The sequence below is a fragment of the Solanum stenotomum genome, unplaced genomic scaffold (genome assembly GCF_019186545.1).
Source record: "Solanum stenotomum isolate F172 unplaced genomic scaffold, ASM1918654v1 scaffold30406, whole genome shotgun sequence".
Lineage (NCBI taxonomy): Eukaryota > Viridiplantae > Streptophyta > Magnoliopsida > Solanales > Solanaceae > Solanum > Solanum stenotomum.
Genome location: NW_026030956.1, coordinates 252,814 through 274,052, shown reverse-complemented (window position 1 = coordinate 274,052; position 21,239 = coordinate 252,814). Strand labels below are relative to the sequence as shown.

General features: G+C 33.4%; 2 protein-coding genes across 2 annotated transcripts in view; one reads left to right on the top strand and one right to left on the bottom strand.

Annotated features, from left to right (window-relative positions):
* LOC125851848 (serine/threonine-protein kinase STY13-like) overlaps window positions 1–21,239 on the top strand; it is a 145,918-nt gene that overhangs the window by 44,571 nt on the left and 80,108 nt on the right. The gene's annotated exons all lie outside the window — the stretch shown is intronic.
* On the bottom strand, window positions 41–12,899 carry LOC125851843 (ATP-dependent RNA helicase SUV3, mitochondrial). Its single transcript, XM_049531582.1, has 16 exons — window positions 12,641–12,899; window positions 11,119–11,242; window positions 10,834–10,955; window positions 10,534–10,724; window positions 7,665–7,805; window positions 6,103–6,225; window positions 5,482–5,559; window positions 4,839–5,007; window positions 3,036–3,148; window positions 2,792–2,872; window positions 2,467–2,532; window positions 2,243–2,307; window positions 2,025–2,070; window positions 1,827–1,943; window positions 570–661; window positions 41–489 (listed from the first exon to the last, which is right to left on the bottom strand). Exons 1-16 carry the CDS (start codon window positions 12,705–12,707, stop codon window positions 375–377), a joined length of 1,710 nt encoding a protein of 569 aa, XP_049387539.1. The 5' UTR covers window positions 12,708–12,899; the 3' UTR covers window positions 41–374.

Here is a 21,239-nt window from a genome sequence, read left to right as displayed (position 1 = left end):
AAGGTTCTTTGCTTAAAAGAAGATTGGACAAAAATCGTCACAAAATGAAAGATGTATCTTATTGTATTTAAAGGAAAATAAATACAAAAGAATACTGTGTGTAATCTGTTGGAGAACATACATTTGAGTATAATGTACAGAGAACAACACATTCAATTTCCTCAACCTAAGAAAGAAAACTACAAATGCATTCCCTGGAAACCAGCTTGACCAGAATCAGTGTTGAACTTGGGGTGTGTATTTCGTGATTCAGAAGCTTCTATCTTGTTACAGACATTTGAATGGTAACACGAAGAGTTAAACTTCTGTCTAATTTATTGGCTTTCATCTCGAGCCACCTTGTTACAGACATATTTGAATAGTAACACGAAGAGTTAAAACTTCTGTCTTGTTTCTTGGGAGATCAGTGAAATCGATCTACTTTTTTGAGTTAATCTTTTTGTCCTTGGCCTTTGCCATCCTTGTCCTTCTAGGAACTCCTCTATTAACCTGAAAATGAACGATTAAAGAGCGTTAGATATCAGAGTAAGGACTTATTAAAACAGAAAAAGGCTACTAACTATACTCACATGCTGCAAATAGCCTTCTGTGAGGAAGCCAGCTCGCGATCTGGAAAGCTCTCCTCCAAGCGATAACTCAACCAAACATACAGATCCAAAACCTTCCAATTATGACAAACAGTGAATTTCATTTATTTTTTTAAATAGCTAACAAGGGTATATTCTATTTGAAATATTATCCAGGAAACACCCAAACAGAAAACATCAGCAGATAACAATGAACACATTTAGCAACCATCTTGATATGCATTGTCGCCACCAAGTAATATTAGTTACAGCAGTCTAAATGTACACATCGGAAAAACAAGTTTGCACCAAGATAATATCAATGTTAGATCAGTAACAGGAGGCAAGTGATTTTTAAATTAACAGGCAGACTGTCATACTCCCAACTTCTGTTTCAACTTCCAATTTTTACAACTTTTTTACTCATTGGATAGATTAGAGCAAGAAATGGTACATATGAACAAAAAATCTGGTCAAATTCCATCTAACAGAAGATATAAGAAGCTTGTCTACATGAAGTTCTCAAGGAGTTACGGAAGAAAATGAAATTTTGACATACCCCAATAGAGTTAACTACATATTCTGAGAATAATTAATAATCATAGAGTGAATATCCCCCCACCCACCCCAAATTTTAAGAATGAGGACCTCTCATGCTCATGGAAATTCATGGCCTACAATAACTATGCACAAAAACTAGAAAACTTTCATAAAATGGAAGAAGATGCTGAGATGAAGTTCCAAGAATTCCGACTCTACTCTTGCACAAAACGAGACTCTTTTACAGTTGAGCACAATAAATATGAGTCAATCCATCAACTTAACCTCAACCCCTAGTCCCTAGGCTACTTAGGGTCTTAACCTCAATCCCTAGTCCCTAGACTACTTAGGGTCGGCTACGTGAATCCTCCATATCAATTAGACTTTATCGAGGCCCATTTCATCAAGTGTAAGCAGTTTGTCTTTTGAAGCAAATTCAGGTTTTACAAGGATCACCATGAGTGCAATTATTGTGATCACTAAGGTAAGCCACCAAAATGCTTTCATAAACATAAAACATCATATGTTACAGAGGATAGGAATTCAGAAATCATTCTGAACACTTGTAAACAATCACTCTTAGGGTTTGGAAATTATGAGATCCAGCTATGGTTTTTATTAAAAGGACTGCTCCCTTGACTATAGGTTCTTCACCTTCCCCTGGTGAACTGCTTAACAGGTGTGGACAAAGTGTGATATAACAAAATACGACATGCTAACCTTGTGAATTGATTCAAGCTCCTTAAGTGCAGTATGAGATGTTGGCACCTTAAGTGTCCCAGGAGTAAATATTTCTCGCAGTCGTACCAGGCCATTGTTAGAATAATTTGTTGCAAACTGATGCATCAAAGCAGTAATCACTAAAGTACTCATTCAAAACAGCCATCCTTGAAATGCTTAAGGTAAAAATCATCTTACTTGAGTAAGGCCTTGAGATGAAATGTCATCATCCATTTCAACCGGACTGCATATGACAAACAGAAATGAGTCAATGCCAGAATCCCCCTTTTTCCCCCCTAAATTATGGATTTGCACACGTGCCTAGAATATTCCTTGTTACTATTGCCAAGCTACAGAAAAGTACAATAAATGTCACAGGTTTCACTTATTTTCTCTGTAAGTGCAAAAGATGTTACCTTATACAGAAAAGATATTTATCGTGCAAACTGAGGGGTAGTGTATCAATAATAGCAGCAACTTTCTATTCCCGCAGGTACAGTACAATCAACCCAAAAAAAAAAATATTAATAATCCAACATGGAAAAATAAAAATGAAGAACTGCAAGGACAGAATATAATGTAGAAATTAGACAGTTCGCTACAAGGAGGAAAGAAAACAAATTGAACAAGAATACCATACCAACAATTCATCACAATTAGCAATGAAATAATGTTCTGATAACTTGGCATTGTCCATAAAATGCTCCTATAAGGAAAAAAGTAGAGAAGCTATGAGCACTCTACGTGCAATCTCGCAGAAAGCAAGAAAAGAACAAACCACTGTGTAACAGTTTCAGTGGCAAAATCAATTGTATTACATTTATTAACATTTTATTTTTTCCTTCCCAAATTTCTAATAGCGACATATAATGAAGCCAGAAACACACATGATAGAGGTCCTTTGCAAGTTATAAGTAGATGATTATTGTAAAACTAGACTATGAGAATCTGAGCCAGTAACTCACCAGTATCTCATGTATTCCATGCTTTGGATGTAGACGAGAATACATGTATAAAAGGTCAAAGTTTGGAAAGACGCCAGCTCGCTGCATTGTAAAGTTATTGCTCTTGATTAGAACATCCCACTAAAATTGTAAGCACTTTAAGGAATTGCTTGTAGGGAGACTGCCTCTACAATAAAACGACAACAAATGCAACGATGTTATTCCAGAATTTAGGATGGCACTAATTCAGCCGTAAGTCAATCACCTCAAGTACAGGAGATGGATAATCCAGTGAGGAATGAAGTAATGGCAGATCATCTGCATTTAAGCAAGTTACTTCACCAACAGGAAAATTGGATTTGTACCTTCCTGCTCGTCCTACAAGACAGTTTAATCACCAAAATAATCATTTCACAGAATATTAATACTTTTTATGCATAATTTCTGGATGACGTTCACATAGCTCCTGAAAATATGTCGAAGTGTCCAAATTTAGATTTGAAGCTCACTCGGTTCAGAAAATGGTAGTAAAGCTGCTAAAACGGCTATTCAAAAAGTTCAGAATCCAAGAAACCAAGGAACAATTTTTTGGGAACTCTTTCCAAACAGATATTTCCATAAGTAATCGGACGTTGGAATGGAGTGAATCTGAAAAAACAAAATTAAGAAAATTTCCATTTGGATAATATATTTTCTCATGACACAATATTGATCTGTTCCAAAACTGAAGTGTATAGAGAGGGGAGGTTAGCTATTGCTAACCCGGTACAAGAAAATAAGGGTGGCTGATGGCTTCAGATCCCATGAGAATACTTCACTGAAGCCTCAGGTATCAGCCACAGCTTACACTCATTCAGTAATTCTACCCCTTTTTCATTCTTAAACTTTTCAAGTGAGTAGCTTTTGAGGAAAGATTTCTACTCAATACTTAAGTGAGTAGTTACTGTTCCTTTTTCAGAATGCTTTGTCATGCCATTTTTAGTATTTTGCCTTGGTTTCTTCACCCCCGTAATTTTCTTGGCCGAGGGTCTACCGGAAACAGCCTCTCTACCTCCCAAGGTAGGAGTAAGATATGCGCGTACACACTAACCCTCCCCACACCTCACTTGTAGGATTAAACTGGGTATGTTGTTGTTATTTTGACCAAAGAATATGTAAAACAATTCTGGAAATGGAGTTCTTGTCATAGACTTCCATAGAACACTCTACCAGATGTCATAAACCTATACATAATCTTAGGTAAGGAGGAGAGTAAAGAGGAGAAAGAAGAGGTCTTCATATAACAAAATAGTACAGGAAAAGATACACAGATGAAATAAAATCTCTGAATACTTTGTCCAGGGGTCTCTATCATGCTTCAATATAAAGCATTTTACTACATTATAATGATTCAGAATCTTCAGATGGAAAATGAGCCTCCCCGCCCAACACCCATACTCTTTGTTTTTCATTTATGTAATTGTTCTTTATTTTATTCAGTAAATGGCCATTCATATAAATTATCTCCTGTAGTATACACATTACAAGGAAGAAGGTTAAGATGGTCTTATTACAACATTAAGTGTTGATTTAAAAATGTATCTCCCATAATTATACTCCCTCCGTCCCATTTTATATGAGTTAGTTTGACTCGGCACGGAGTTTAAGAAAGAAAGGAAGACCTTGAAACTTGTGATCTAAAATAAGTGATAGATATTTGTGTGCCTACAAATCATTTCATTAAGGGTAAAATAGATAATTAAAATTAAATTGTTACTTAATATAGAAATTTGTCATTCTTTTTGGGACTGACTAAAGAGGAAAATAAGTCATATAAACTGGGACAGAGGGAGTATTAAAGGAAGGAGGTTAATTGTGTCTAATCACAATATTAAGCTCTTTACAGTTCACGTATAACAGAATCGCTGCTTTCGTTTTTTATGAAGAAAGAGCATATCGAATACTACTAAACCATTTTCAACCACCTACAATATTAAAAGGAAAGCTATGATGCTGAATTCCTGAAAAGATAAGTACTCAATCAGATCTGACCCTCTGTACCAAGTTGCTCTCCAGTAAAATAACATACCTGCTATCTGCTTTATCTCTGGTACAGTTAGGTCCCGTACTTCAACACCATCAAATTTCTGTAATGTTGAAAATATAATTCTAGAAATGTTAAGGTTGAGACCCATCCCAATAGCATCACTCGCGACAAGAACATCAGAGTTGCTGCTTGCATCATTGAACATTGTTGCCTGCAATCTTAAAGAAAGTACTTACTAGCTAGTTTGCCAGCATGATAATAGACATTAAAAGTGGATTGTAATTTAGGTGAGTCATCACATGGAATTGCCATAAAAGCTGTAATATAAACTAGGACTGATCATAGCACACTGAAAGACAAAAATAAAACATAAAAAAGAGGATGATAGCTCATATTCAAGAAGAATAAGTCTGGGCAGATGACAGGAAGGCCATACAGCCATCATAAATAGTTGATGATTAAAAAGAGACTCTACTAGGATGATAATGTTTATAAAATGAGTTATCCTCAGCCTGAAAAAAAATGGGTTACAACTAACCAAGAAACTTATAAAATGAGTTATCCTCAGCCTGATAAAAAATGGATTACAACTAACCAAGAAACGAACACAGGCAGCATCAACAGGTGACTGGACAAGGGCCAATCTTAACTCTACGATAGACAAAAGGAAGGATCAGAAGTAAACCTGTCTAGTTCGAGTCTCTGGCGGCAATGAACCATAAACAACAGAACAACGATGCATTCCTCCAGCTTCAATTTGCTTCTGTCAATATTAAGAACAATAGTATGAATCAGGATAAGCAGAACTTTAAAATCTAAAATTTCAGTTATCCTTTGAGCATATCAGGACAGGAAGTTCAATGGCTATTACAAAATCTTGGGATTATGCAAAGCAGAACCAGATTTAACTCATATCAAAACTTCATCAATTGAGTACCAAATGATTTCAATTTGCTATCAGGATACATTTTACATGCCAATTTACTGCATCCCCTACCCAGTTGTGCTGTGATTATGACTTGCCAAGCCAATTACTCCAGTAATTAAAATTCACTTGCTCTAACTTCTCCCATCAGTTTAAACCTGCTATCTAACAAGTTACAATAAAGCAGCATCAGCGTATGACTCATCAATCGCTTTACTAATTTAATATCTCACCTGATTTCAGCTACTTCTATCAGTATAAGCATGTTATATAACAAGTTACCCCCCTACAGGATTTTTCCTATAATATGACACTCTTTCTTCCTTTCTATTCTACTGTGACAGGGGTGGCCATCACATAATGTGTAAGGTTGTTCCTCACCTTCATCTTGTATATTTCCGTACGCGAGAAGGTGACAACGCAATCACCAGTCCGTATTTTGGAGAATGATCCCAAAGGAACCTTTAATGGGACAAGAGGTGAGAGCCTCTCATAATACTGAACCTGGCAGCAAAGTGAAACAAGGAAAATCGCATTATTTGTAGCAGGCATTAAAAAGAATTAACATTAAGTTACTAGCACAAATAAACTAGGAAGCAATGAAAAAATAGGTGGGAGTATCAAACTGATATTAAAAACGTCCATCCCCTAAAAATAGAAGATATGCACTCTCCAATCACGAGGATGACAGTAGAAACATAATCCAATATTGTTTCTTGCATAAAAATGGCAATGGTCACAAAACAACCAAAAGATCTTATCAGTAGGATTTGATCTCAGCTGTAAGATTTCAAATCATGACTTACAGGACCTTTTGCTGTCTAAAGCCAATTGAAGGAAGCAAGAGAAGGTTAGCGGCATGTCGCACTAAAAGACCCTGACCCATCCAATCTAGTTATACTCTACCCTAAGTAGTACATCTTGCAATTACGTTTGGTCGGGTAAAAAGCAGAGGAAGTACAAGACAGGAAGTAAAAGAGAGAGGGTAAGGGGCTATGTTAAAAGGTAAAAGCAGGAGGTAGTAAATCAGCAATTCCCTCGCCCCCTTCCTTGCTCACCTCTGAACGTTCATAGATAAAAGTACAAGATAGGTTATCAGCTATCTATAAATCCTAGGCATAATTACTGTACAACTACTTCAAGTTAGATTTGATGTTTTTAACTAAACTTCAAGTATCCCACACATGCAGGATGACCTGATGAAACTTTCTCTATCCTTCGGCACTGAACTAAGTTACGCCTCATGCAAACAAGCCCATTAAACTTAAGGCATTAGACATACACATCAAGTTCAATGAGTATAATATAAGACTTATCAAATAAAAGAGGAAATTTGCCTTCAGCCTCGACTATGTTGAAAAAAAAAATTATGGGAAGTATGTTGTCAAGATAATTCTTTTTTAATGAAGTAATTGGTTCCATTTCTGGCATCAAGGAGATACAAAATACCTTGTGTTGTCCAAGATATCCATTTACCCTAGTGGCCTATAGATGAGTATCAGGACTCAAGAAATTGACTATGCAGGAACTTAGCCCCAGCTTTCCTTATCACTGAACAGATTTTGAAGAAGGTATCTTCAATTAATTCTAAAAAAAGCTACAAGCATGTCAGATATTTCTAGACAAAATATTGAAATGGTCAGATTGCACAGTTTGTAAAATTTTCAGATTTATTCTGCCTACTAACTTTTGGCAAGCAATCTTCTAGAGGGAGGGTCATGTATAGACAACTAAATACAGGCCAATAAAGGAGATGTCAAATCATAAAATTAAATACAACATTCAAAGAGTTCACAACCGTAATAACTTCACTACAACAGAAAGATTCGAAAACCCGAGTTTAGAACTTAAAAGAAATTAACATGTTTGCAAAGTCGTGTTTTTGAAAGTTTTCAAACGCACACCATATTTTGTTTAAACACCAGCGAAGAAAAGGTCAGTACCTTGATGGTGTCTCCTGTCACTTTGAGGATTTCCTGAACAAGAGGTACAGCTGCTGCATCTCCACACAGATGCAACTCATTAGCAGCTAGTCCCAATAACGCACGTGTAAATGAAGAACCCCTTGTCCTACACCCTATCATCTGAACAAAGTTGATGTTGTACACAGTCAATTATCCTAGGATACAAGAAACAGTAACAAACAAAACTGGATAACTGATAATCCTTTAATAGGCATTAGCAAAAAGAACACATTTAGATTAGAATAAGTGACGAGGCTTAAAGAAAAGTCTGAAACCAAAATCTCTCTCTCTCTCTCTCTTAAAATTTCGAGACTGAAGACCAATATTAAGTCAATTTTATCGTTTTCCGGTGCAGCCAAATTTGAACTTTCTGAAGAAACTAGAAAGGCTTCTTAGCATGATGGAAATATAGGAAGGAGGAGAAACAAAGGGGAGTCTCTTCCTGATTTCACTTCATGATGTTCTCATAAACCATCATCAATTTGTGGAGTATATATACCCTCAAGACCTCTTTTAGTACCATTGTTCCTTTCTAACAAAGGGCCTGGAACTGGGCTCTCTTCAAAGCCCTAGAGGCGTCAGGAAGAAATTAATTCAGCCAGCATAATAACTCCAATAGATAGAAAAATCTATCAAGAACCCCCCCCCCCCTCACATGGAGCAAATATCCCGTTCACTTTTACTTGTCCACTATACTAAAAATTCCACCTTACCATATCAAGAAAAGAACATATTTTTTCATGTTTCACCCTTCGAGCATTTCCTAAGACTTAAGACTACAACAACACCAGAACTAGTGGAATCCCACAAGTAGAGTCTGGGGAAGATAGATTGTATGCAGACCCCTACCCCTACCTTTGTGGGGTAGACAGGTTATTTCCAATAGACCGTTGACTCAAAAGAGATTTTTTTGAAGCAGGATTGCAAGAAAAATATGACAACAAAATCGCAATATACAAAGCAAATGAAGCAACATATAGTAATGCACTTTGAAGATTAAGAGACTACGCAACCACCAAGTGTTTCTATTAATAAGGAGAAGAGGAGAGGAGGAGGCTAGACCCCTACCTCTCTAACATGAAGTGTGACAACACCTTCTAACCTGATCCACAACCTCCAAACCTTCATATCTAGGGTCATGTCCGCAGTAAGTTGTTGTTGTGTCATAGCATGTCTAATCATCTCCCCCAGTTCTTTCAGCCGGCCTCTACCTCTCCTAACTCCTACTACAACCAATCTCTCACACCTCCTTAATGGCGCGCATCCACACACCTCCTCTTCACATGCTCGGAATCATCTCAGTCTCACTTTCCTTATCTTGTCTACCATGGAAGCTATTCTCACCTTGCCTTGTATAACTTCATTCCTAATCATATCTTTCCTAGTATGCCTACACATCCATCTGAACATACTCATCTCCGCTACCTTCATCTTCTAAACGTGGCGTTCTTGACTGGCCAACACTCTTTAGTCTTTCCTATACAATAATGCCAGTCTAACTACTAGTCTGTAGAACTTACCTGGAAACTTTAGCAACATATTCTTATCACACAATACCTGAAGTCAAGCCTCAATTTCATCCACCCTACTCTAGTACAATATATGACATCATCGTCAATCTCCCCATCTCTTTGGATTATTGACCCAAGATACTTGAAAGTTCCTCTCTGGGATATGACTTGCACATCAATCTTCACTTCCACCCTCGCCTCATGCGTTACAGTGCTGAATTTGCACTCTAGGTACTCTGTGGGATAAATATATAGGTGTTATGGTAAAATATACACTTCATTTATTATTTCTTAAAGGGAGAGCAAAGTCTAGTATGGACAAGTAAAAGTGAACAGAGGGAGTCGATTGATATAACCTTGTCATTATATGTGAAGTAACAAGAAGACACTATTATCTTAAAGGGCTAGGAGGTAAGCCTGCTTCACAAAGCTCTACTTGGAAGTTTATGGCCTCATGAAAACCACTCAAGGTGCATTCATGTAGTGATTCCAGGGACGAATTAGCCACTGTGGTAACAGAAATTTTATTGCTTTAGTAATTGGAGCAGAACATACCAGCTACTTAGGCTAACCGAGAAACTAAAGCTAATAGGAGTTTTAGAGGTTGACATCTCCAAAGACATCCCATCAAAGCATATGATGAATTGACGACCATAGGTTCCCTGTCAATGGTTCATCTTTTGTTACCAAAAAAGAAAAACCCCAGAAGAACCCCCTCCACCCACCCACGCACCAAAAAAGGTGAGTTCAACTGAAACAGTCAAGAAAGTCAATTAGCTTGCTTCAAAATGATTTATANNCCCCCCCCCCACACACACACCCACCCACCCACCAAAAAAGGTGAGTTCAACTGAAACAGTCAAGAAAGTCAATTAGCTTTGCTTCAAAATGATTTATACAGAGATAACCGATTACTAAAGTTGCCAAGTCGAAGTGCTACTAGAAAGAAAGTTCCTTCAGTAAAGGATCAACTCTAAGGTACAACCTCTACCAAGAAACATTCTATAAAGTAATTCTTTATGTGTCTACCAGAATCCAGAAGTGCTAAGTCAGTGTAGATTAATTGGAAGTGGCAACTATGAATCCCTAAAAAGCTACACTCTGGTCATACAGGTCAGCCAGGAAATAGCTCCACTAGACCAAAGCAGCTAGAAAATACTGTAAATTCCTAGAAAAAAGCAGATTTGTTTCTCAAACTGAAAGGACACCTATCAGTCTATGAGATGACTTGGCTTTGGGACATGAAAATATAGGGGAGATGGTTCTCTTACTCATACTTGTGTGGAAAATACACACAAAAAACACAAAAAATGATACATTATAAGTTACAGGCACACCTGAATTTCATCAATAATTGCACAGTCGTAGTCAGATGTAACATCAGCCATCTCTACTGTAATAGACTTATGTCTTGCACCCTCAACTTCCTCCCTTTCTTGTCCAGTAATAAGATCACAAGGAACATTTGACTTGTTTAACCTTTTTGCAACCTCCCATGCTAACAGTCTCAGAGGGCCACAATAAACACCTGAATTATAGATTCTAACTAATTAATTTATGTGCTTAAGGCAATTCCATTAATTGAAAGCAGAGAAGTTAACTTGGAAAATTTCATGGTATTGACATTTACAGTTTACCAGAAGAACTTGACTCGAGCTGTTTTAGGGCATAATATGTTTTGCCGCTGTTTGTTGGGCCCACATGTAAAAAGACATTCCGGCTTTTCTTTCGAGCATGTGGATACCATGTATGTGGACGACTGAAATTTGAAATGGATTATGATGGAAAAATCATAGTGCACATTTTTTCTTCTTTGATCAAGTAATATAAATATGCAGGTTCCTACATAAAATCAAGGAACCAACAAAAATAGTAGATAAACTTCTTTCATGAAGTAAATAAGAAAAAGATACAATTCTTACGTAAGGTCTGTAAAATCAACTTTTCTAGCAGCAGTAGAACTGCTGAATTTCCTTAAGCAATTACAAATACCAAAAGAAGCTTCTGTTGCCATATTCCCCTGGAGCAAATAAAACTCCCCACCACCTGTCCAACAAGAAAGTGCTATCGTTAATAATCAGTTGGCTGTAAGCCTGCTACAGTTTTGCAACTACAACTTCATAGTTTTAGAAATGACCAAACAGCAAAGGACATATTATACTTCGCAAGTAGAATCAGTAAAGCACTGAAACATAAACTTGGAATAATGTCAATTTACGCCTGCACACATAGCTACAGTATAAAAAGAGCAAGAACTATTGAAACACCCCACATAAACTGAGCAGAAATCATTCTCACTGTTTTCTCAATAAAAATTGAATTTTGGCAAGAATCATCATACTAGTTCTCCACAAGACAGCATGAACATGTTAATAACATAACGACAGAAGGAGATCTAGGGACTAAGCAGGTCTTGCGGTCTCAATCAACATCAATAATAGTCTAATAGACAATACCCCTCCTACCATGTTACGATGAAATTTACTTTCCTTGAGATGTGACATCGACATTGCACATGCTAATTCACGAGTGAAGTCTAGATGGGCTACCAGTAGATAATATCACCTCGTGCATCAAATTATAAAGGATAAATCTGTATAACCATCACCAGAGAAGAACTCTTATATTTTTCTGTAGACGACTTGATGGAGAAACTCATGAATCAAAAAGTGCAAATATGATATAAATAACAAGAAGATCTGCACATAAAGAAACCAACTCTTCCTAGACAGCAGAGCCAATTTGCTTTATGTACACTATAAAAGACAGTGGCATAGACTATGTGAATCATTTCTGCTTTATTTTGGCCTGATTCGCTTGTTCGTACAATATAACAGATAGCATCTCTGTGCTTAATTACCAAAGAAAATGCCGTCAATGATATGAATCTTTTCTGCTTTATTTTGGCCTGATTCTCTAGTGAACAATATAAACAACTCAATCTCAATCTCAATCTCAATCTCAATAATACATAATATACAAAATTCTCATCCTGCAAGTATCTCCACATCAAATTTTTCGACTACATGAAAGTCGGTGCAAAAACCACAGCTTTCTATCCAACATTCCTTCAAAATAGTAAATGAACTCGACAATCCAAAATCTCCCACATTTAGCAATCAATTGAAACTTTACATAACCATTAAATATCTGCATACAGATTAACAGTTTTCTCCAACTATTTTGACAACTCAAATATGATTCAAAATCAACGTCCAAAACAAATGAATATACTAGTATTCTCTAAAATGCTGAAACAAAAAAAAACAGCAAAAATCCAAATTTTCACCTCCAGATTTTTCATTCTCCGCTATTCCATACAACAAAGAAAACAACTTTAAAAGAATTTAAAAAAAAAAAAATCTTCAATATTTTATTTTCCGAGAAAACAATGAGAACTACACAGTATAAAGAAAAGGGTATAAAATAAAATTGAAAATTTACCATGTAATATGCTCTTATACAAAATGCTAGCCGGCGATAGTCTCCGGCGAAAGAACAAAGACGTCATTTTTTTTCTTCTTTTTTTTCCTTTTTTTTTTTAGTTTTTAAAAATTATTCCTTAATCTATTTCTTGTGAATATTGCTAGAGATGGGAGTTTTTCAGTTTATTATTTCAGAAATTTTGAGAAGAAGAAATCATCGGAGGAGAAAGGTGCTGAGAAAATTGTTGCGTCTACTCCGACCGCCGACTTCGGTTCTCAACTAAAGAAAACTAAAAATAAAATAAAATAAAATTTAAAAACTAATATTATTTCGAAAATTATTTTAATTATTATTTTGATAATTTTCGAAATAGGCTAAAAAGTAAGAAATTAGGAAAATGTTTAATTGTTTTTTTATTTATTTTGAGGAAGCACCAGTAGTTTATTCATTGCTAATTTGCTTTTCAACACACACTTTGTCATTTTCCTAGTTGTTAGGAGATTAAATTTAAATCATATTGTATTTATTTATATTTATTAATATAGAAGTACACCCTCTTTGTTAAAATTGTTATAGGAACTCAAAAACAAAATTAGTTGATACTCCGTTTCTTAGGGTAGTTTAGTAATTTTATTAGGAAAAATTACACGGAAAGGCAAATATGTATTATACGTATTTACTTTACACAATTGTAGTTTAAAAGAATTACAATTCGTAATTATAGTTAGAATTTTATAATACATTTATCTCTCAACTCTCCATCCATCCCTCGCCTCTCTCCTCTCTGTACTCTCGTTTATCTCCTTACTCTCTACACTCTCTCGCTTGCCTCTTTCTTCCTCTTTAATTTCTGCAATACAAATGATAATAGACAATGATACAAATATAAATAAATAACAAAATAGTCAATGATACAAACACAAATGGTAACACATAAATATAATACACAAGGCAACTAGATAAATACAAATGCACATGGATACAAATACAATTTGTTACGAATTACAACATTGATACAAATGTATTAGTTGATGGAAATTGTATTTGGATACAAATTATATTCGTTAATATACTTGATACAATTGATCTGCATCAATGAATTGAATATAATAGTCTTTGATACAATTGTATTCATTAATATAACTCAATTGTATTCTTGATACAAATCAATTGTATCTCTCTCCTCCCTCTCCCAATCTCGCTCGTCTCTCTCCTTCTTATAGTAGCTAGTTTTTTTAAGAGCAACTTTCACATATAGCAAACACAAAATTCATATTTGTATGCTATAGCAAAGTTTGCATAATTGCGCTCCATAGCAAACATAAATATGTATATTTCGCTACACATATACAAAAGAAAGCAGTTGTATAATTTGCTTTGGTATACATATTACTAAAAGATCAATTGTATAAAGTGAAAGAGGCGAGTGAGCGAGTGAGATCTGGGAGAGTGGCGAGCGAGATCTGGGAGGGGAGAGAGGGGAACGAAAATATATGTATATATACAATTTTCACGCATTTTATACATTTGCGTTTTTGTATAAAGTGAGAGAGCGATATCTGGGAGAGTGGCGAGCGAGATCTGGGAGAGGGGAGAGAGGGGAACGAAAATATATGTATATATACAATTTTCTCTCTCTTTATACAAACACAAACGCATTTTATACAATTTGCGTTTTTTGTATAAAGTGAAAGAAGCGAGTGACAGAGCGAGATCTAGGAGAGTGGCGAGCGAGATCTGGGAGAGGGGAACGAAAATATATGTATATATACAATTTTCTCTCGCTTTATACAAACACAAATGCACTTTATACACTTGTGTTTGTATAAAAAACGAGATAGGGGAGGGAGAGAACGAGAGTGGCGAGCGAGATTCACCAGGAGAGAAGTGAAATAGCAACAGTTTGCTATGAGGTACAATTAATCAAACTATATTTATAGCATTTAATTTGAATTAATAGTTTGCTATTATATACAATTTTCCCTTTTTTTAATACAAATCAATTGTATTGGTGATACAATTATTTATCAAAATATACAACTTAATTATATATCTCTCACTTCTCTCCTCACTCTTTCTCTCTCTCATATATCGTCCGCCTCTCTCCTCCCTCTGTCAATCTCGATCGCCTCTCTCTTCCTTCTACTAGTTAGTCTTTGATACAAATCAATTGTTTCAATTGTACTCGCAATACAATTATCGATCACCTATACAAATCAATTATATTTCTCTTTCTCTCCTGTAGATCTCACTTGTCTCTCTTCTGCCTCTCCTATTCTCGCTCGCTTCGCTCCTCCTTCTAACATGTAGCTACGAATCGTAATTAAACAAAGTATAGTTATAAATCTCTAATTAAACCCAAACAATAGTCTTTTTTGAAAGTTTCTCATTTTATTAATGATTTACTTTAACTTTAAATGCATTAGCTGAATTATTACTTTTATAATTGTCAAATTCAATCTCTAAAATTAACTTAAAAGTCCTATTGATCAATGATAGCTAACACATTAGATCCAACTCTCATCAAATATCTTATTTTAAATAAAAATATATGTTATATTAACAATAAAAGGTACTTCAATTCAAACTCGTGATATTATGATTCGAATTAGAACCTCTTAACTATTGAGCCAACTAAACGAGACATTTCTATGATTTGTGTCTCAAATTTTTATTTTTATTTTTATTTTTATATAATTTATGGTTTATTTTCAATGATATGATTTATTTTATCATACTGTATGTCTTATCATCCAATCTTTGAATGATAATTTGAGTAAAATTTGTACGAAATATAGAAATCCTATATATTTGGGGGTTGATTACGTTTTGTTTCGAATTTGTACGAAATATAGAAATCCTATATATTTGGGGATTGATTACGTTTTGTTCCGAAAGTTTTTCTAATTACAAAAATTTCAAATTTTTCATTGCTCTCGAATACATTTCTTGGTTGTCTGATACATTGCAAATGATACATTACTTAATGAGAGGGATGTATCCGAGAGGGAATAGAGATGTATTCGAGAGGGGATGGATGTATCCGAGAGGGAATTTTTGTAATTCTTTTTAAATGGTAGGGAAGTTTGAAGATTATGATATTTTAAGTTATATATTTATGTAATTTTTCCTAATAATTTCCCATTAAAAATCTTAATTTGCAGCATTTGAGTATCATTAAGGGCAAACTACATAAATCTCACTAGTTTAGGTCTTAATTACTAAAATTCCCGATAGTTTTAAATATTACTTTCTCTACCATATTTTGTGCTTAGGATACATGAGTCTGAATATGCGAGATACTACGCGATTTATAACTTTGAATTAAAGAGGTATAACTTATTTCCTTAATTAAAGGATTAATGGATGAATAATTAACAATCAAATCTGATTTACAGGATCCTTGCTTAACAACTTTAACAAGTTTTTCTAAAATAATGAAATTATAAATCATAGTAATTCTGTAATTGTAAACTTCATCTTCTTCATTAATTTCTTCTTTTGTGTCTTAAGTTTTCAAATATTTCGGCCTTGAGATACATGTATCCATCGGTTTTAAAAATCGAGATACACGATTTACTACTTTGAATTAAAGGGGTGTAACTTATTTCATTAATAGATGAATAATTAACAAACCAAAAAGATTTACAGGATTATCCTTGAGTATAACTCTAACAAGTGTTCCTAAAATAACAAAATCATAAATCATAGTAATTCTGTAATTGTAAATTTCATATTCTTCATAAATTCCTTCCTTTGTATCTTAAATTTAATTTTTGGCTTGAATGTTGGCGGATGAAGACCCTGCAATGACAAAAACGTAATTTGTAAAAGTTTATAAAATCAAATTTTACACCAATATGAACTTTATCTCAGGTGCATGAACGAAATGTAAACCAAGATACATGAGAATAATGAAAAATAAATAATAATTTATCTCATTGATACAACAGGTGTGTTGAAGAAACCTCAAACTTCTTCCGGATAATATTGGCCATCTGAAAGAAGCTAGTTAATTACTAATTTATAAAAAAGATGTATGGACCATGACGATAATTTGTATGATGCTGATTATCACGATTTAGTTTAGGAAGAGAGAGAGATGGGGTGGATGTGAAGTACATTGGCTCCCCTCCATTTCGTCAAGTGCACCTCTAGATGTTAGACATGTGTCTTATTTAAAGATTAAAGGTCATGATTATAGTATATTAACAATTATCATAACCATAGTTAAGTCAACTAATTCTAGGAAACTCTCCAAATTTGGTAAGAATTACAATATATTCCATACAAATTTGATATTTATTAATATCATTAATTTCATCTTATACTTAAATAGTAAATTGTATGATATTTAAGGTGAAAATCAACTAAACAATTTCGTGTAATAGTAAACTTTATTCTTGAAATATTATATTATGTTGAGAAAAAAAAAGTGAAGAATTATCAATGTTGAGAAAAAAAACAATAAAATAAAAGAACACGAAACAAAAATCAATTATAAAAAGACAAGGTTTTTAGAATTAAACGATACCAAAATTATTCCAAGGAGAAAATGGGGCTATTGTACCTTTGAAGGGAAAACATATACGTTTTTTAAAAATATTCTTTTATCTTCTTCTTTTTTTGTGAAATAAAAGAAAGCATTGTTTTAAATGCAAATGTTTTTGAAGATTATTAGTTATCATATTAAATATAAACGTTTCATGTTCTACAAATTTAATATTTAAATATAAAAATATAAGATGAAATTAATGATTAATAAATATCAGTCTCTTATCTAAAGGTGCACTTGACGAAATGGAGGGAATGGGTAATGGAGGGGAGCCAAATCCGAATATTAGGGCAATGAGAAAATAATTTGAATTGCGAATTTACCATTAAATAAGGAGTTCAAATTTTAAGATAATTATCCAATATCATATTTAAGGGATTTGTGTATCTACTTAAATATTTTAAAATATATGGTATAAATATTTAAAATGGTATTATGTGTAATTTTTTTAAACTAGAGATAAAATAAGTATATATGATAGTAAAGTATGTCTAGTTAGGTAGTTTTTCCTATCATTAATGGAGCTGAGTTGGGCCTGTCTACAGAATTTGGGCCTAGGAGAAACCTCTTCTCTTACATTGGCCCATTAATGAACAACGTACATCCATGGGCCTTGGGGCTGGTTATCTTCAGGCCCACAATCCCAGTGGATTATCAACATGAAAATGTGTAACTATACAACCCCTATTAATTTGGGGAAAGTTACAGATATATATCCTCCGGCCAACTAATTTATCAACATGATCGAAGTATATACATAAATATATAACATATACACTATTAAAATCCAATCACATTGACTGCGCGGTTCATAATTAATGATAAATATCAAAAATTATTTCTTAACTTTTTTCCTTGAGAGTTCTTTATTACTTTTTCTTTTCCATATTTTCTGCTCTAATTTTCACACCACTACAGTTATATGCGTGATCATAGGAAAAAGACATCTCATTTTAATGTTTTTTTAATTGTTGAAAAAAATATCTCTTGTAATTAATTAGTTTGACAAAATTAACAAGATCAAAGAAAACCTTCATATATAAATACTAATTTCAATTTCCATGTGTTAAGACTATAGTTAGCTAGTCTTACAAAATCATACACTTATGAGGGTTTATGTATATATGTCAACATTGTAAAAGTTACATCATCAAGTTATCCAAAAGAATATATAGATAATCCTATACAAAAATTGAGATTTATAATATTAGAAATAAGACAAATTACCTGAATCAACTTGTAATATTACGCGATAATATAGTAACTACACTATATATGTATATATATAAGTTAAAGTTAAACTGTTATCAATAAAGAAGACCTAGAGAACTAGTTATAGAAGAATACTTGCAAGTTTTAGACAATGAAAGGATCGATGTTACATATGGGCTTTGATGGGAAAAGACAAACAAAAGACAACCACAAGTACAAAGTCTAACATAATAGTGATACTCAAAAATTAATTTGATCATATACTATATACATATAATTTTTTTATATATATATGTCACATTATAACAAGTAGTTTAAAACAATTTAATGTGAAATGCATGTATACTGAACTTTGATTGCAACCCCTCTAAGTTGCATCTTAATTTAATGTGAAATCTATATATGCCTTCAAACGATTTCTGATTGCAACCTATCCATGTTATGCCCTCCATAAATGGTCAAATAATTATGTTGATGAGGACTTGGAAAAACATACATACCTCATCACTTACCGCTTATATTGTTCGAACTCTCCAAATATGATATTGCACGTAGGGTTGTTCAAAATCGAACCGAAAAAAAGTTATTGGTTCATCGGTAATGGGATATTGGTTTAACGATTTTGATTTTTTTTAATACTGGGTTATTGGTTCTTAACGGTTTGAGATTTTTTCTTAATGGGTTAACCGATAACCCGATAGTAAATTAATAAATTATATTTATACCATATTGGTATATAAAGTCCTAGACTTAGGATTTAGTTTCATATTTTTAATTCTGGTTGTCTCAAACTTTCGGTTATTCTACAGTGTGCTAGTGTTGTTTTTCAGCAAGATACAATTTATCAACTTATATGCATGGTTTATTTGGTTTGCCACCATGTTTCTAAGAAATTTTCAATTATTTATTTTTTGTGTCAAATCTTAACAGTTAAATCAATAATCGAACCGATAACGATTAATAACCGATAAGTCTGGTTTTTAATGGTTTAGCATGTCTACAAACCGATAATCGATTAGTTGAACCGATAAACTTCAAAACCCGAACCGACCAATACGCAATCCTAATTGCACGTATCTGAATCCTCCAAAAATGTACTACTTCTGAAAGATCCGACATACAATACTTAATTACATCTATCTATATATATTTCAAGAGCACCTATTTCCTATGGTAGACGTTTAATTAATGCACCTTCCAAAAAGATATACCAAACACACGTACACCCCTTAATAATTTTGTACTAGAAGTGAAGAACATTGAATAGTGTTAGGTGATTGCCTAATTATTACAACCTTTTTTTGGCCAAAATCTTGAAATGGAGTATAATGTGAGATCATAACTTGTGGATTTGGTTTATCCCAAGTTCCAAGTTGTGGCTAAGGCTCTCTATATTCACTCAAAATTTACTATTGTTTTTAACTTTTAACCAAAAAGAGTGAATATTGTAGATAAGCCTACACTACTTTCAAGTTTCAATGATTTGTCTCCATCACCTGCACAACATATATATATACATATGCTGGTTTATAGCCTGTAGGGTTAATTTTCACAGTCGACAATATCAGTTATGTATAGGTAAATTAATTATTGCATATATATCATCGAGAGATCGTACGGTGTTGGAATGATTGAGATCTTCAATATATATTAGAAGTTTCACGTTCAAGTTTTACAAATGAAGAATATTTCAGTAGAGAATAGTGATGAGTCAAGATCTTCACTAAGGAAAATCAAATTATAAAAAAGTAAATACAGCTAATTAAGGGAATTCAACATATTATATATAGTCGTCAAAAAGATTTTACATATCTATATATTCTACACAATACAATATTTTAGCGAATTGGACAAAGATGACTCTGTCATTGGTATAAAACATTTTTACTATCTTATTGGACCTAATTATCTACTTGCATTCAAATTAATAAGGTCAATTTTTATACCATTGTAGATCCGATCGTGTGTTTTAGATGGTTGAAATCTCTCGGTTCAAGCCTTGAAAACTAAAAATATTTCAGTATAGTAGCATTTTTACTATCTACCTATTTTACAAGCATTCAAATTACAATAAGGTCAATTGCTGCAATTCGTACGGGACCATATTTAGATGTACGTTTCAGTCATAAAAAAAAAAACATTTTTATTTTATTTTTTGGTTTCCATGCATCCATATTTGTCCATGGCCCCTACGTATCTATACCAAAAAAAGACGATGATTAATTCCTATGTGAAACACTTTGAATCGAAAAAGTGATCGATTTAAAGAATTTTTGAATTAGAAACTTGATCGACTATGATTTTGAAAATAAGAAGAAAAATTAATACTACAAATTACAAAATGATGTGTCATGCATATAATATAAAAAAAAAACAAAAAAAGAAGAGTTAATTGTATTTTCGATTCTTTAACTATTGAAATTTTTTCATTTCGATCTTTGTAATATTTGGCTAGTTTTATTAACTAAAATTTGTATTTTTGGTCTTTTTTTTATATAGGAAATATGTGACATTTAGACCATTTTTAGAATTATATTACTCTCAAATGTGGAATAATGGAAAAAAAAATTACTCCTAACCCTTGATGATTCGTTAAAGATTAAATATACTTAATTATTACTTGATCAAAAATTACAAGGATATCAATAAGAAAAATTATGGATAATTAAGGGACTAAAGAGCTAAATTTCCAATTAAAAAAAAGAATATTTTTTCTACTATAGAATGGGGCCGTAAAGCAGAATAAAAGATAAATAAAGCAACAAAAAAAGAAGGAATCTGAAGATAAAATATCAAATACTACTATTTGCCTCCATTCCCTTTGACTGCCTCGTAAATATTCATTTCTTT